General features: G+C 36.3%; 1 protein-coding gene across 3 annotated transcripts in view; it reads left to right on the top strand.

Annotated features, from left to right (window-relative positions):
• Nucleotides 1-722: 722 nt before the first annotated feature.
• The window catches only part of LOC109238646 (RNA-binding protein 42), a 33,184-nt gene continuing 15,309 nt past the window's right edge, over nucleotides 723-18,597 (top strand). The window contains exons 1-6 of one of the 3 annotated variants that reach the window (XM_019405133.1): nucleotides 723-1,029; nucleotides 1,777-1,954; nucleotides 3,114-3,211; nucleotides 4,044-4,140; nucleotides 4,258-4,299; nucleotides 4,783-4,868. In XM_019405133.1, the coding sequence (XP_019260678.1) occupies nucleotides 808-1,029; nucleotides 1,777-1,954; nucleotides 3,114-3,211; nucleotides 4,044-4,140; nucleotides 4,258-4,280 (618 nt within the window). In that variant the 5' untranslated portion in view covers nucleotides 723-807 and the 3' untranslated portion in view covers nucleotides 4,281-4,299; nucleotides 4,783-4,868. Of the gene's footprint in view, nucleotides 1,030-1,776; nucleotides 1,955-3,113; nucleotides 3,212-4,043; nucleotides 4,141-4,257; nucleotides 4,300-4,782; nucleotides 4,869-4,996; nucleotides 5,439-18,597 lie in introns of those variants that run through there. The other 2 variants (XM_019405131.1, XM_019405132.1) reach the window with 2 other exon arrangements.

Genomic DNA, 18,597 nt, shown 5'->3' with positions numbered 1-18,597 from the left:
CCTATTGTCCTTAACTTTTGGGCTTTTTAGTCTAAGTTCAGGACCTATTGTCCTTAACTTTTAAGCTTGTTAGTCTAAGTTCAGGACTTCAGGACCTATTGTCATTAACTTTTGAACTTGTAACTGTAAGTTCAGGACCTATTGTCCTTAACTTTTGTCCAGAAGTTAAGGACATTTCAAAAACGTTTGTCCGAGAATTTCATATAGCATAATAAATAACGAGAAGAAGGTGAAAAATAGAGTAACAAACTGATGGTAAAGTTCACGGGACAAGGCATGATTCCCATGTAAAAGAGAAAACATATATCTGGAAACAATGACAGATTTTGCTTTTAGTAATAATTTTGCCGACGTTGGTCTCGTCGATCAGGTCATTCAATTCAACAAAGAATGGCGTCAGCGTAATCCATCTCTCCTTCTCTGTTTTTCACTTAGTACTTCAAGATCTAGAATTTTTCCCTGTAAACTTTTTGTGTGTCATTCTGCTTCTTCGTTTTTCAATTTGTTGTATAATGTTTTTTCATATTAATTTTAATAAAGTAGTGGCTATTTTTGCTCAGCATTAAAAATACTGGATAAAAAATAAATACCACTTTAAAACTATTTCTACTTTCTCTAATGCACCGTTTCGTACTAGTTTCAACCAATACGTATATATTTCTTGATTATTTTTTTTCACATCGCTTTTGCCAAAAAAAAAAAAATACACATCAAAATAATTCCCCAAACATCTGTACCCCCCCCCCCCCCAGCCCACACAAAATCCCTAATTCTGCGATCGGAAATCCCCAATTCACCGGCGTTGCAATGTCGACGGTGCCTTCGACGTCCGCGGCAGCTAATTCATCGTCGTCGCAGTACTCTTACTCAAACGGCACATACTTTCCGACGCCGTTTCATCTCCAACAACAACCTCCTCCTCAGCCCTACATCGGCGCTGCTCCTCCCCCCGTACAACTTCCTGGTCCTTCCGTCTATCCTGCTCCTGCTCCTATTCCGGGCGTTTACACTTTGCCTCAGTTTCAACAAGTAAATGCTCCAAATGTTAATTGCAAAAAAAGGAAGAAATAGGAAAATTATGAACTTTTATTTCTGAATTTCGGTCTTTGTATGCTGTAACGACGGGCGAAATTGCAATTGGTTGTTAATTCTTACATTTTGATTTCGTTGGAGTCACGCTAATGTCCATAGAAATTTTAATTGATTAATAACTTGTGGAGTAAGTAATTATGTAAGTCACTTGTTTTTCATTTTTGCTCCCTTTTCTAGTTATTTTTGAAAAATGTATGAGAATTTGGCGGGTATTTTGTAAAATCTTTCCTGGGAAGTTGTTGAGAGTATTTTTTTTTATAGAGTTTAGTAAGTTATATACATTACACTATCAGGTCACCTAAAGTATATCTACAAGTAAGCCTCCATAAAATAGGGCAGGTTAGCTGCTGCCACAATAGGTAAATGTGACTTGACAGTATAAATTTTTGTTACACTGACAGTATATAGAGCTTAAAATCCTTTTTATAAGGGTGGTGCCTGGGACAGCTTGCTTGCTGAGAATATCTGCGCCTATGTTAGTGTGTATTTGCATGGTAAAATATCATGACGCCAATTAGAAGCTTGTTAGTTTCGTTTTGGGAGGAGAACAGAAGAAAATCTCAATAGAAGTATTTGCACCAGGCCTTTGTACATATGTTACTTTGTATGTTAAGCTAGTGGCTTGTATTGAAAAAAGAAGGTATGTTTTGTCATGTTTGTAATGTACGTAATACTTGCGGACAGGCTCAGCAGTTATTCCAAAGAGATGCTCAGACAATCACACCTGAGGCACTTGAAAATGTGAAAGCTGCACTTGCAAGCAGCGAAATTGAGCACAAAGCTGAGGCCAAGAAGAAAGCTGTACCTCGTAAGGCAGCAGGACTAAGTTGGGAAGATCCTACTCTAGCAGAGTGGCCAGAGAGTAAGCATAATTTCCTTTTTCTTTATTTTTTCCTTGACTCGCTGTGCCTCATGGTACTAAAATCTGTTTATTTATTCTTCTGTTTTTTTTTTTTTTTGGGTGGGGGGAGGGGGGTTCTCTAGTTCTCTCTCCTCATAGTCTTTGATAGTTTTAACATCAGTTGAACTGGATTCTATCTTGAACTGAATTTCCACTAAAAAGTAAGTAAAAGTAATCAGTTATATTTCTTATTATAATCAAAAGTTAACAGTTATATTTGATTTTCAAAATGGATTCAGCTTTTCCTTCGAAACGTTTCCTATTAGAGTATGTTACCATATATACAAGGTTCAACTATAAAATATGATATTGTGTATAAGGTAATGTAGCTTGTCAGAGTAGGCGAACAATGCGTATATAAGGAGCTAATATTTATTAAGTGTCAAGGAAGTAATTTTATCTCCTCTTTTCTCTCTGCTTATTGTTTTTAGGTCGAGTACTATTCTTGAATTTTCTTGATGCACTCTCGTTTTAACATTGGAACTTTGGCGCAGAGTATGAGGAGACTCACTGAGTGAATAGGTGAATAACAGATTGGAAGGGACAAGAAATGGTGGTGAATACTGACATGATTGAAGCTGAAATCCAGGGTTAATTGTAGTTAACATGGTTATGACATATAATTGAAAAGTTTAGGATGAATTAGCCTATCTTGAATGCATAACCAATTACTAGATGCCTATAATGAGTGTTTATAAAAGGGTTTTAACTTTCTGAATAAACCAGTGCGGCTGAAAGAAGCATGAATAGCAAGTAAATATACTATATGAATTTGTCTTACTTAAGTTATGGGGCGTTTTGTGTCTTGTCTATCTAAATGCACTTCTTTTTCTGGAGGTGTTTAGAGAAGAGAATGTGCAGGAGAAAACCTGTGAGGTAATCTATCTGATCTTACATGTTTGAATATTATGCTTTACTGGCCCACTTTCATGGATTGTGGTCTTGCAAGTGATATCATTTTTTTACCAAATTATCTTTTGCTGCTGGTTTTCTGGTTACTTCCTTCCATGATGGCTGTTTGCACTTGTTTTCCTGTGGTTATTGTGTCTTTTGCTGTTACAATTGGTGCAAATCCTAGCACAGTGGAATAACTAAGTTTCCTTTTTGTATGGTGTCACAGATGATTATCGTCTATTCTGTGGTGATCTTGGGAATGAGGTGAATGATGATGTCCTATCAAAAGCCTTTTCAAGGTTTCCAACCTTTAACATGGCTAAGGTAAGCTCTATTAGATCATTTACTTTCTTTCAATAATCTTACATTTTTATGTATACATGAGCACTGGTATTTCTGGTCATGAAGGGAGAGATTTTGGTCCCCTAGAAGTTTAATTATTTTCTTCTTTTTTAATATCATATTTCTGCTTCCTGGACATTCCCGAATCTTAAAAAAGCTAGAAATCTTTATAAATGCATCGACTATTGATAGTCTGTATATGTCTATAGTGGTATGCGTGCATCGAGTTTTGAGATAGACTTCTCCTCACTTTTGACTGCTTTCAAATTGGAGTTCAATAATTTTCAATGATTGAAAATTGAAGAGAATATATTAGTAGTGTCACTGTAGGACCAATATTCCTCAAGTTGTATGTTTTTTTTTGTGTGTGTATTCTTATTTGGTTATCCCTTTTTTGGTGGGGTACACCGAATACATGGATGGTGACTTAGTTCTGTATGTGCTTGCGTGTATTTGCATAAAATGAAGAACATAAGGAGCATCTAAATGAGAAGACTCTAGATTGGTGGCATCTAATTGGGAAGATTGTAATGGTGGTGAACTGGTGATACCTTACCTCGAAGTCTAATTGTAATTTGTTTAATGCCCAAAACTGCAGTAGTTAATGCGTTATAAAAAAGTGTAGCTTAGTTATATTTCAAGATCCATCATGCTGATGTTATTATAATTCCTTTCTTTCTGCCTTGATCTGAAAAGATTAGAAAAAAATGAAGTATTTTATATTCGCCTTGCTCTCTTCGAATTTTGTTGTATAATTGTATGTTGTAGCTTGTAAGGTTCAGTAACAAAGGGATTCTGCAATGCATGTTGACAGGTTGTGAGAGACAAGCGGACTGGTAAAACCAAGGGATATGGATTTGTGAGTTTTTCCAACCCACTAGACCTTGCGGCAGCACTTAAAGAAATGAACGGTAAGCTATCTGTTAATCAAGATATGAATGTGTAGTTTCTTATTGTGCTTAAGGTACACTGGCGTAATCAATATATTAAATGACACAACTTGATAAAAGTGGGTCTGTCACTGCTAGGTGATCAGCTTTTACCTTCTTGAAGACCACTGCTTATAAATGGTATGGATGGTAGCTTTCAGTTGGATCTAACATTTTCCTAGATATACCATTTGGTTGATGCCATGTGTGGGTTTCTTTGGTCCCCCCTTTTTTGATGTCTTCATGTCAAATGATAGTGTTGATAGAGTGTCCTCTACGGGCCCCTGGTTTTTTATTTGAATGTATAATTGCCCTCCCCTAGTCCCCTCTCCTCTCTAAATAAATAAATAAAAAGGAATGGTCAAGGAAACAAGGAACAGAACTTTACTGGAAAGAAGATTTAGTACTGCTTCTGAAGTCGGTTTAGGCAAAGAAAAAAAAGGTTAAGAAAAGACAACATCAACCAAACCTGTATGAGAGAATTTCAGAAGTTTGGTTTCTTGTGGAGTTCGCAAAATGGGGATACATGAATGTTTGATGTGGCAGTTGTTTTAGTTATTGCATTGGTAATGATAATATTACACCCAGATGCCTAATAAGGTGGTAATTCATGTTTGATTTCAGGGAAGTATGTTGGAAACCGGCCGATCAAACTTCGCAAGAGTAAGTGGCAAGAGAGGATTGACTACGAAGCTCTGGAAAGTTCGAAGGTGAGGGTTTTTGCATGGCGATTGGCCTACTTATAATATTACATCTTGATAGTTGGCACTATCTAACTTCTACTTATCAAAATGGCATTAACTGACTTCTTTTTTGTGGATGTTGGATCTTGTGGCAGAACCGATCACATAAGAAACCAAAGCTAACAAAGAAGAGTATATTGCACAAGTGAGCGCCAACCATGATAATGGCTCAAGCGTCAAGATACTTGAGACGTATTTTAAATGTGTCTTAATCAATTTCTTCACCATTGTTGCTGTCCGAGAAAGCAGGGACAAATGACAGTCCTAGGACACAAATACTATTTGAACCTCTGCAATTTGTTATTTACAATGCTGTATCCATCAGTTGCTGGTTAATGTATTTCTTCCTCCTTTTAAGAGCCTCTAGGAGAGTTCTGAATGATGGAATCCTTTTGGCAACCATAGATTGGTGGATGGGGAAACTGTTGTAGTTTGGAAACTTTGGTTCGTTCAGAAGATAAATTGCAGTTTCATACTTTCATTAATGTATCAGTTGAATTGAAGGATGATGAATGTATGGTCCAATGTTTGTGCAATTAATCAACTGAAAACAACTCTTGCCAGATATAATGCCTAATATAGATGTCAATGGATAATTAAAAATTATTTTTAGGTTTCTTAAAATCGTAGGTTTTTATATAAATTTATAATTGCATCGATAATTAGGGTAGACCGAAAAAATATCGAACCATACCGAATAAATTTACATGTGAAAAACATATTTATATATTAAGTTTAAAAAAGCATTAAATTTCTCTTGGGCCTTGGAATTATGAAAAATAGTTACAAGCCAACAAGTAATTAAACTCAAAATCCTAATTTCCAAACTTATTATGCCACTCCTATTGAAACTAAATTATTTCCATCATATTCACTAGCAAGACAAAGTATTCTAGCGATTATTAGTAGCAAATTACAATGTATTGAATATGTTTCCTTTCGTATGATTTAGATTTTTTTTTTTTGAATATTTAATCTGCTTTAGACTTTATTCTTGAGTCCCAACTTGGTTTATATCTTTCCACTCGTGTGATTTATATTTTGTTTTAATCTTTGCTTAGTTCTTTTTACGTTGATGTAAAATAGTTAATGGATCTATACTCTCTGGCCATCTTTCATATTTTCTTAATTCATCACCCTTTAAACAATAAAAATGCCTAGAGAGTTTTGCTAAGTCCTATAAAAGTATGTATGTTATTGCACTCTACTTGTACTAGTGACTTTTACATGAAATTTACAAAAATACCAAAAATTGAGCAAACCGTGCCGATAACGAAGAGAAACCGACATTTGAAAAGTCTAATTTTAGTTATACACAATAGAATAACCGAAAAATTAATATGGTATAAACTTTAAAAAATAACCGGCCGAACCGAGCCGTTGACACCCTACCGACGATGACTAAGTTTTAATCCCAGTTGTGGTTCTTTTGCCTCCGTTTTGTTTTGTTTAAACTCCCATAGAGTTTGAAAGATGGTGGCTTTTTTATACAATTTTCATTCATGCGATTGTACGTCTACCTCATCATGTTTCTGTTAGGGATATAGTAGATATGTCCTAGATTCAATATCATATTTGATGATTTGAACATATTTTTGTGAACGTTATTTGATATAAAAATATATGGCATCTGATATTCTTTTTTCAAAGTTATTATTAATTGTTTGATTAACTTGATAAGGTCCTTGATTAAATCTTGAGACTTGCCATCATGATGGAGATCATGATAATGAGAGTAAAGTTTCTTATAATTTAATCTAAATTTTGTCTAGATCGTAGGATTATTAATTTGGACATTAGTAATCCGGTTAGGTCAATATTTATGTGATTGTCTTTATGGGATAAAAATTAGTTGATCTCATTAATTAAATCACATAGATAGATGATGCATATAGAGATATGATCATTGATCCAACTCATTAGATAATTCCTAATTGTTAGAATTACCATAAACTGTCAATAGGATATTCTCTTGAAGAATATAATGTAAGAGTCTCCTTTGACCCGAGATCATCATAGTAATTGACAAGTTATTTAACCTATGGACCTAAGGCGATAGTTGAAAGGATATTGGGTACGATTAAATACTTGTAGAATTAGTGATTGATCAAGATAGAATCTGTCAACTCTTGGTAATGAGTTTAAGCTCCATGTTGTCATGAATTATATACGACCAAACTAAGACCTTGGCCAGGGCAATTGAACGAAAGAAGAAAAGAGCTTCTTAGGTCATTCAATGGTCAATTATATTTGACATGATCACATAGTTGGCCGCCTATTAGGATTTGACAATTAAACCATATCCTAGGGTAACTCAGAGCTATAAGGACAGAAGGAATTACTACACTATTCTTCTACTGGTTCTTGAGAGTAAATTGTATACTTCATTCTATCCGATCGTTAAAGAGTGTTGCTAGACGCCACAGTTGATTAGTATATTAATACGATTAATTTACTACCGATTTAGTATTGAACCTATGGGGTAGCACACTAACGAGTGTTCTGATCTTTGCTAAAGGATTAATTACTGTATTATTTGATAATTAAATTAAAGAATTTAATTAGTCAAATATATTTAGTTATTAGTCCAAATGAAATATTATTATATTCTTTGCTAGCACATATGATATAATTAATATTGTGAACAAATTGAAGTTTTCTATTTGGAATATAAAATTAAATTATATCTTTGGTTAAAATATGTATATGTGATATACATAATTAGTACTTATTTTATATAAGATATGTGTTATTTGTGGCTTGAATTATTTTCTTGCATTTTTAGGAAACCCATAGTCCCTATAGGTTTAGGAAAACTCATTGTCCTAATAGATTTGGGAAAGGAAAACCTATAGTCCTTGTCAAATTGGGAAACCTTTCTCATATATGTTTGGGACCTTTTGGGATCTATGTATAGGGGTTGTAGTTGGGGATCCTTGAGATTGTATTGTGCTTTTCTTCTCATTCATAGTGGAAAACTCTCTCTGCTTTTGCCCCGAGAATTAGGCTTAGCCGAACCTCGTTAAATCCTTGTGTTGATTTTTCTTCTCTATTTGCTTTGTATGTGATTGTGTGCTAGTTAACCCACGATATTCCGCAATAATTGGTATCGGAGCAAGGTTCGTTTCTCCATATAATCTAGGGTTAAGATGTCTTCATCATCTTCAACAAAGTACGAAGTAGAGAAATTTGACAGAGGTTCTAGTTTCAGTCTATGGAAGATTAGGATGAAATCGTCCCTAGTGTTACAAGGATTATGGAAAGCAATTGATGAGGATTTTCATGAAGATATGAAAGAGACAAAGAAGGAAGACCTGAAGGAGAGGGCTTTGAGTGCGATCTTCATGAGCGTTACAGATAGCGTTCTTCGGGAAATTGCTGAAGAAACTTCTGCAGCAACGGCATGGAAGAAGCTGGAAGATCTGTATTCTAAGAAATCGCTGACAAACCGCCTCTACCTGAAAAAGAGGTTATACAATCTCCGTATGAACGAAGGTACACCTGTTAAAACTCACCTTGATGAGTTTAATTCAATTATAATGGACCTGAAGAATGTGGATATCAAAATTGAGAGTGAGGATCAGGCATTGATTGTGTTATGTTCTTTACCACAGTCTTATGATACTTTTGTCGATTCACTGCTATATGGGAAAGACATCATTTCACTAGAAGATGTTAGTAATGCACTAAAATCTAAAGAGTTGAAAAAGAGCTTTCCAGACAGCAGAATTTGAGGGCGAGGGTCTTGTGATTAGAGGAAGAACACAACAAAAGGACTTTAACAGGAAAAAGTACCGCAAGATCAAAGTCTAGAGCAAGGAAGCAACACTGTTATGAGTGCGGGGAGCAAGGTCACTACAAGAGAGATTGTCCTAAGCTAAAGGAGAAAAGAGGGAAGCAGAAAATAGATAATTCGGCAAATATTGTTAACACTGGAAATAATTCTGATGATAGCGACTATGTAAGGGAAGTTTGTGTTGTGAGTTCTAGTCATGGGCAAAATTCTTGGGTTCTTGATTCTGGTGCTACTTTCCACATGTGTCCACACAAGAATTGGTTTGCAACTTACAAATAAATGAGTGGGACTGTCTATATGGGAGATGATAATCCATTACCAGTAGAGGGGGTTGGTAACATCAAATTGAGAATGTTCGACGGAATTATCAGAAACTTTGAGTGTTGGCATGTTCCTCGGGTAAAGAGAAATTTGATTTCTCTTTCGACTTTGGATGATCAAGGGTATAAATTTCACTCCGAGAATGGAATACTTAAAGTGTGTAAAGGCTCTATGGTACTCATGAAGGGTAAACTACATTCTAAATTGTATCATCTTCAGGCCAATGTAGTTGAAGGGGAAGCTGTTGTAGCTTCTGGAAAAAGTGATCTGAATCAGTCTCAGTTGTGGCACTTGCGACTTGGCCATATTAGTAAAAATGGATTGTCTTTGTTGAGTTAGCAGAATTTGCTGAATGGGTACAAAAATCAAGTTTTAAATTTTTGTGAGCATTGTGTGTTTTGTAAACAGACAAGGGTAAAGTTCATCAAGAAGGCCGAACACAAGACCAGAGACAAGTTAGATTATATACACTCTGACTTGTGGTGTCCAAACAGAGTTCCCTCTAAGAGTGGTGCCAGGTATTTTATGACTTTGATTGATGATTACTCAAGGATGGTGTGGGTGTATTTTCTGAAAACAAAACATGAGGCATTTTCGACATTTGTTAAATGGAAGACGATGGTTGAGAGGCAGACAGAAAGAAAAGTTAAGCGTCTTCGAACTGACAATGGGTTGAATTTTGCAATTTTGAGTTCGATAATTTCTGCAGCAGGGAGGGCATAGTGAGACACCGCACTTGTGTCGGAACACCACAATAAAATGGTATTGCAGAACGTATGAATAGAACGCTTTGTGATAGGGCACGAAGCATGCTTTCACACTCATGTGTTAGCAAAGATTTTTGGGCTGAAGCAATCAATACAGCTTGTTATTTGGTCAATAGATCTCCATCCACAACTATTGAGTTCAAAACTCCTTTTGAGATATGGTCCGGTTCGCCTGCTGATTATTCAAATTTAAGGATATTTGGTTGTCCTGCTTATGCTCATGTGAGGGATGGAAAACTTGAGTCAAGGGCAAAGAATTGCATATTTCTAGGGTATGCAACTGGAGTGAAAGGTTATAGGTTGTGGTGCACAGATCAAAAGACTCCAGGGCTAATTATCAGTAGGGATGTAACATTCAACGAATCTGCCTCACTGGACAGTCAGTGGGAGAAGGCAATAGCAGAAACAGATCGTGGTGTCAGTGACCGCATAGAGCTAGAAATTGAATCTCCACTAGCTCAGCCCAGTAGTTCTAAAGTAGAGGAAGTGGAGGAGGTGCAAAATATTGATCAACCGACCGCAAAGGTTGATAAAGTAGAGGAAGTGGAGGAGGTCCAAGAAGATAATGTTGATGCACCTGCGCAACAACCCTATAGTATTGCAACAGGCAGAGAGAAGAGAGTGATCAACCGACCGCAAAGGTTTGCAAACATAGTTGATGGGAATCTTCTTGGATATACCAATCCTATGGGATTTGCTTTGGCAGTTGCAGAGATCGTTGATGCGTTTGAGTGTTGTAGCTATCCAGAAGCTATTCCGAGTATAGATTCAAATCGACGGATTAGTGCTATGGCTGAAGAGATTAAGTCTCTTAACAAGTTTAGGCGTTGCCTAGACTTGGTTGATGCGTGTGGCAATCAATAGAGCCCTTGCGAGGCTGAGGGCAAGGTAGAAAATTCAAGCCAAGGGGAAGATTTGTTATTTGTGGATTGAATTATTTCCTTTTATTTTTAGGAAACCCATAGCCCCTATAGGTTTAGGAAAACCCATTGTCCTAATAGATTTGGGAAAGGAAAACCTATAGTCCTTGTCAAATTGGGAAACCTTTCTCATATATGTTTGGGACCTATATATAGGGGTTGTAGTTGGGGATCCTTGAGATTGTATTGTGCTTTTCTTCTCATTCATAGTGGAAAACTCTCTCTGCTTTTGCCCCGAGGATTAGGTTTAGCCGAACCTCGTTAAATCCTTGTGTTGATTTTTCTTCTATATTTGCTTTGTGTGTGATTGTGTGCTAGTTAACCCACGATATTCCGCAACAATATGTTATATAAGATGTTAATAAAAAAGTTGATGGAAACTTATTAGTGAAATCCAATGTGAAATTGGATTCACGTATTAAAGTCCACAAAGGACTAGCTGCCGTCGAGGTGCATATGATCCCATTAGGAATGGGATAAAAAATTTCCAATGGAAAACTTTTTACTAAGTCTATTTTTGGAACTAGACTTGTACCCAAGGTAATTCACTACCTTAGCCAATAGAAAAAAGGTTTAGGTGATAATATAAAAGGGGTCATTGAAAAGACACTTTGTGAAAGTGTGTGATTAAAAAGGAGTTCTTTGAAGAAACTAAAAACTAAGAGATATACTCTTGACAAGAAAATCAAATTCCTTATCGCATTATTTGTTGGAGTTTTGAGAAAATTTCAGCATAAGTTTTTCGTTAAATTTGTTCGCGAGTTTCGTTGATCAAAGAGTTGATAGCAAGGATCGATCTCGGCGTGGATACGCATATAGAGTCGCACTATCGAAGAATTTTTGAAACGAGACTCTCTTCACCAGGTACGTCTTAGATCTGATCTGATATTTAAAACATTTTAAACACGAAAATAACTATCTAGGATTGATATTGTCTTCCGATGCGTGTTACGAACACCTATATGAAGGATTGCATATAGATGTTCATAACACGCATCGGAAGACAATAACAATCCTAGGAAGATCTTTTCGTGTTTAAAATCTATTTACATGTCAAAGATCGGATCTGAGACATACCTGGTGAAGAGAGCATCGTTTCAGAATTTTCTTCGATAGCGCGAAGACTCTATGCGTATCCATACCGAGACCGATCTTTGCTATCAACTCTTTGATCAATGAAACCCGCGAAAAAATTGAATGAAATATTGTGTTGAAAATTTTCTCAAAAATCTCAACCCAAAGATAGAAGATCAAGAAACACTAGGGGTGTGCCTTCGATTTATCGATTCGATTTTGACCCTTATCGATAATTACTTATCGATTATCGATTTGTACATATGCTTATCGTTATCGTTTCAATAAGGTTTCGATTTTTTCGATTTCGATTTCGATAACAAATAATCAATTCGATTTATCGATAAAGCGATTCGAATACACACCCCTAAGAAATACTTTTCTTGTAATAGTATTTTCTCTTGGCTTTTGTTGCACTCTCACTTTCACAAAGTAGTTTTTCTTCTCAAGAATTAGTGCGGCAAATTTTCTCCATCACCCTTTATATAGCAAAAAGATTTTTCAAAAATAAACTTCATGAAATTTTGTACAAAAACTCGTAATCCCATTCTCAATGATTAACGTGACTGCCGAGAATCATGGACTTTCCGTGAAGTCCAATTCCAAACATTAAAACTTTCCTATTGAAAAACACGAAAAACAAGTTTGAGTTGTCGACGTCCTACTTTCCACTAAAATTCCAAGTTGGATTGGACTTTAAGAATTAACTAATACTATTTAATATTAAAAAATATCAATCACATTCTTAATGGTTTGAGCTAATCTCAGGTCCATTTTTATTAATATATTATATGCACACTTTGTACAAATAAATATTAATTATATATATCACATATATATTTTAACCAAGAAATATAATTTACTTTTTAATTCCAAATAGAAAACTTCAATTTGCTCACAATATTAATTATAACTTCTGTGCCAGCAAAGAATATAATAATATTTTATTAGGACTAATAACTAAGTTTATTTGACTAATTAAATTCTTTAATTTAATTATCAAATAATAAATAATTAATCCCTTAGCAAAGATCAGAACACTCGTTAGTGTGCGACCCCGTAAGTTCAATAGTAAGCCGGTAGTAAATTGATCACATCAATATACTAATCAAGGGTGGCGTCTAGCAACACTCCTTAACGACCGGATAGAATGAAGTATACAATTTACTCTCAAGAACCAGTAGAAGAATAATGTAGTAATTTCTTCTGCCCTTATAGCTCTGGGTCACCCTAGGATATGGTTCAACTGTCAAATCCTAATAGGCGACCAACTATGTGTTTATGTCAAATATAATCGACCATTGAATGACCTAAGAAACCTTTTTCTTCTTTCATTCAATTGCCCTGGCCAAGGTCTTAATGTGGTCGTGTATAATTCATGACAAGATGGAGCTTAAACTCATTACCAAGAGTTGACAGATTCCATCTTGATCAATCACTAATTCTACAAGCATTTAATCATACCCAATATCCTTTCAACTTTCGCCCTAGGGCCATAGGTGTCTAGTATCAAAGTACAATAAATAACTTGTCAATTAATATGACGATCTCAGGTTAAAGGAAACTCTTACATCACATTCTTCAAGAGAATATCCTATTGACAAATTATGGTAATTCTAACAATTAGGAATTATCCAATGAGTCGGTTCAATGATCATATCTCTATATGCATCATCTATCTATGTGATCTAGTTAATGAAATCAACTAATCTTTATCCAATAAAGACGATCACATAAATATTGATCTAACCGGATTACTAGTGTCCAAATTAATAATCCTATGATCAAGAACAAATTTAGGTTAAATTATCAGAAACTTCACTCTCATTATCATGATCTCCATCACGATGACAAGTTTCAAAATGTAATCAAGGATCTTATTAAATTAATCGAGCAATTAATAATAACTATAAAAGAATATCAAATGCCATATGTATTTTATATTAAATAACGTTCATAAAAATAGGTTCAAATTATCAAATGTGAGATTGGATCTAGGGCATATCTACTATATCCCTAACATTATACGCAATCCTTCAGTTTCGACACAATCAACCATCATAGTCTCACCTGACCGCTGCTTTAGTTTGCATGGAACATAGCTAGATGAACCTCTTTAGACGTCCTCTCAATTGTCTTCATGAGGTGATACTTGCACTTGATGACTAATTTGATTATTTTGTTATAAATAGAATTGTATTTATGGTGAATGTCTATATTTAGAGAGATTTAGGGTTTATTGTTTGGTGGCTAAGTCACCCTCTTCCTATAAATAGAGGGTTCTATTCCATTGTAATTCATCCAATATCAATAAGAATTCTCTCTCTCTACTTTTCTCTGCAATACTCTTGTTCTTCATTTATTGTTTTATAACATGTTATCAGCACGAGACTCTAACCAATTGAGTAGAAGCTTTGCGATTGAGCATAATGATTGTCAATTGTCCCATGAACTTCCTTCATGATTAAATTCTGGATTTAAGGTAAGTATCTTACTTTATTTTTCTCTTTTAGATTCTTAACATTCTATAATTTGGTTTTAAATACAAGCAAAGACAATAAATATTGATTTTAACTCTAATGGAGTTTGAAAGAAACTATAACTACCCAAAGTGGTAAAATTTCTATGTCTTGCCATGATCAAAGTCATGTATGATCGAGAGGACAAGAAGTGGAATTCCGTCCCATTGAATTTGCTTCATTCTCATTCCCTTAAGAGAATGTGGTAGCAATATGTAATAAGTCTGAAAGAAGATAAAATTATTACCATGAAGGTATCAATGGAGTGGACGTGACAATAGACGAAATTATAATCATCATCATTATGGTAATGAGAATAATAAGGATTCTAAAAATAATCCTTCACTCTGTGAAAGTAATATTTGTCATCGATTTGACATGAAATTTTGTAAAGCACATATCAATGATTATGGTCCATTCATAATGTGAATGTGACAACATTTGATCTATGAATACATATTCATTCTTGGAAGAATATGAACGTGCTAGTAGTAGTAAATATACCACACACTCACCTCTAGAAGGAGGTTTGAGAGGAAATAAGAAAATAATGTTATTATTATGGCATAAATGGTCATTGGTCACGTACTTATTGTACGCCAAAATATTTTGGCATTGTGATTATTAAAAAACAACGGTAATGCAAGAAACAAATCTTGCATATAGTTTTGACCATAACCATAATGGTATAACTTTCTCTTTAAAAGAGATATTCATCATATGGATGTTGATGAATATGTGGTAGTACAAAATTAATTGAGAGCTCTAGAAAAGCCAATTATACTATTTGAACAAAATTGATTATCAATAAGACGTTGTGTTGTAGTAAGTCTCAAAGAAACTTATTGAGTTTGAAAGTATTCGCGAAAGCGGTTGGTCATACTGAGACTATAAATAAATGAAAGATTTAATATCTTCTATTACTACAACTTGTAGTGGGGTAATATGTATGTGAAAAGCTACCCACTTTATTCTCCAGTTTGTACTTGTCACGACCCAAACCGATGGGCCGCGACGGGCACCCGGTACCTTACTCAATCGAGTACCAACGTAACGTATCTTTCTTATTACATCATCATGTACACGTGACATACGGGCCTATTAGGCCAACATAATCATTTATAAACTCAAAACAAAGGCCGACAAGGCCGTACAATCTTTCACGTATACGACATATGTCTACAAGCCTCTAAGAGTACATAAATGTCATAAAGGTCGGGACAGAGTCCCGCCATACCAAACAATACACGTCTAAATCATACTAACCAAACGCACAACTCCGAAGCAAATGGAGCGCACCAACATCTTCCGCTGAGCTGATAGCCTACTTGGAGGGCTCTCGACCTGTCTATCTGGACCTGCGGGCATGAAATGCAGCGTCCCCAGGCAAAAAGGGACGTCAGTACGAAAAATTTACCGAATATGTAAGGCACATAAATAAGTACATAATAGACATGGAAGAAATATGGAGTACATGACTCAACATGTAAGTCTGAGTAACTTTGTAAATCATGAAATAATTAGAGTATCCTGCATATGTGTATGAATGTCATGTCGTGCATATGTACATGTTTCATAACATCATCAGCCTCTGAGGGCATCCCATCATATCATATCGGCCACTGTGGGCAAAATCATCAACGTATACCAGCTAATCAGGTGGTGGTGAGTATATAACGTCATAACCTTTCCCATATCCCATATACATATATATATGATAATAGGTGAATTGAACTATGATTAAGCCTCAAAAGAACCACCTTCTTGTAGAGTTTTTATTGTAAAAGTGATAGCAAAATGCTCTTATTGGTGTTTTTCATGTTTTTCAGGTTACATACAGTAGAAGAAGGCTATGGAGTGGTTTCGTATCATTTATGAAAGAAAAAGAAGCCAATCGCACCAAAGTCGCCAAATGAACCATGTGAAATACACAAACAAGGCTTGGAGGTGAAGTGTCGCGGTCCCGGCGTAACCGCGGCCGGACCGCGGCGAGCTCCTATATGAGATTCAGAGAGGCCTTTTGGCCGCGGTCCTAGCGTGGGCGCGGCCGGACCGCGACAGGCGACGAGAAATTGAAGGACTGAAGTGCAAATTCCGGAATTCTTAGCCCAAAACCCTATTTAAATACTAGAACTCGCCCAAGGGAGGCAGGGAATATTTTTAGAGAGTACTTTGGCAAGGAAAACAAGTGTGAGAGATCACCCAAAACATCATTACTCTTATTCTTCTTTATTTTTCTTGCAATTTATGATGATGAATCTTTTAGTAGTTTATTTCCCCATTGTCATGAGTAGCTAAAAACCTTAATCTAAGGTTTTGGTGGAACCCGTTGGGGATGACTTGGTTGTTTTATTAATATAATTGAATTTGGTTGTTAATCTCTAATTGTTCATCTTTGTTTTGAGTGTGGATTAGTTGAAAGGGCCCTCAATTATCCGTTCCTATTTATTATGCATCTACTTGAGAGAGAGTGCATATTTAGGTGATTGTATGAACAACATCACTCCCGGAGTATAGACGAGAGTCATAACCGAGGATGTAGGGGTTGGATTAGAGATAATGAAACCCCAGGTACAATCTAAGTGAATTGTATTGTGAAATTAGCTAGCGTAGCTTGAGAGAGTGCGTCTAGTAGATTATCATAATTACTTGAGAAAGAATTGTGATAGCTTGAGCGTTCATGATTGTTAGAGACAACTAAATCATAGTTATAAGACTATACAACCAAGGAAAGTACCAACGGGGGAAACCATTGCCTCAGACTTTATTTCTACTGTTTACACATCAAGTTTAGTTAAATTTTAGCTGTTAATTACTTTCAATCTTGAGTTGTTAGAAAATCAACCATTGTGAATCAAAAAGTTTGGGAAAACAGATTGTGTGAATTTAGTAAATCTGACAGTAGTGATTGATAGGTTAGTTCCCTGTGGTTCGACTCTGGGCAATAATACTCAGATTATATTTGCAACGCCCGCATTGTCTTTTGTGAGACTTAGTTGAGCGTGATCAAATTTTGGCGCCGTTGCCGGGGAACTAACGGTGTTATCAATTACAATTGAAATAAATACAAAAATTCTAAGTGTAGTCAGTTTTCTCTATACCAATCTTTTCATTGAAATTCTAACGTTTGAAATCTTGTGGAAAGCAGGTGTATGCCTAGAAATTCTTCGAGGACTGGAGAACTACTAGAAGGACTCTCAGGCCCCGAGAAAATATTCAGGGCATTGAACCGTGCCAACAAAGGACTTCAACAACCTCAACCAACACACCAACTCGAATTTGACATGGGTGACGTAGATAACGTCAACGGAAACATCAGGGATGAGCCAGCTGACTTAAATGTCAGAAGAGTAGCACCTCTTGTGCCCGAGGCTGCACTATATGACTGGGCACAGCCTACAGCTGATAATCTGGCCACTGCCATAGCTGTGCCCGCAATTCAAGCGGAGACATTCCAGATCACCAACAACATGTTGCATCTGCTGCAAAATAAGGGACTGTTCTCCAGGTCAAGCATTGAAGACCTGCAACAACACTTGAAAAATTTTCTGTCAATTTGCATGACCCAAAGGTAACCCAATGTAACCCCTNAAAATCGACTCACGGAGCTGCATGAGCTGGAAGAATTTAGGTATCAAGCCTTTGAAAGCACGAGGCTCTACAAGGAACGAATGAAGAAAATGCATGACAAGCACATCGTGGACAGAGACTTTAAACCCGATGACATGGTACTATTGTATAATTCACGGTTGAGATTGTTTCCGGGTAAGTTAAAGTCCCGATGGTCAGGCCATTCAGAGTGGTGCAAATTTTGCAAGTGGAGCGGTTGAGATTGAATCAAAAGACGGGATGAACAAATTCTCTGTCAATGGACAAAGGTTGAAACATTACCTTGGATCAGCTGAAGAAAAAGGGGATACAGTGGTGTCACATTTCAAAGAACCCCAATACGAGAACGAGGAGTAGGAACTCCACTATTTGCGTCGTGCCGCGACGTTAAATCAGGCGCTACGTGGGAGGCAACCCATGAATTTGTTGTAAGCGTAATGTATAACTGTATATATAAAAAAAAAGTACCAGAAAAACGCCTTGACCGCGGTCCCGGCGTAACCGCGGCCGGACCGCGGTTAAACAAGCCCTCTGAAGTTTTCCCACCGCGGTCCAAGCGTGGCCGCGGTAGGACCGCGGTCAAACCACCTCTCTGAACTTGGTCTACCGCGGTCCCAGCGTGACCGCGGTAGGACCGCGGTAGCACAGAGACGGGCCCAGTCAGGTAAGTTTTCTGAATTTTTCAATTTT

The sequence above is a fragment of the Nicotiana attenuata genome, unplaced genomic scaffold (genome assembly GCF_001879085.1).
Source record: "Nicotiana attenuata strain UT unplaced genomic scaffold, NIATTr2, whole genome shotgun sequence".
Taxonomy (NCBI): domain Eukaryota; kingdom Viridiplantae; phylum Streptophyta; class Magnoliopsida; order Solanales; family Solanaceae; genus Nicotiana; species Nicotiana attenuata.
Note: the sequence above shows the minus strand (reverse complement) of the source record. Positions and strands in the feature narration are given on the sequence as shown.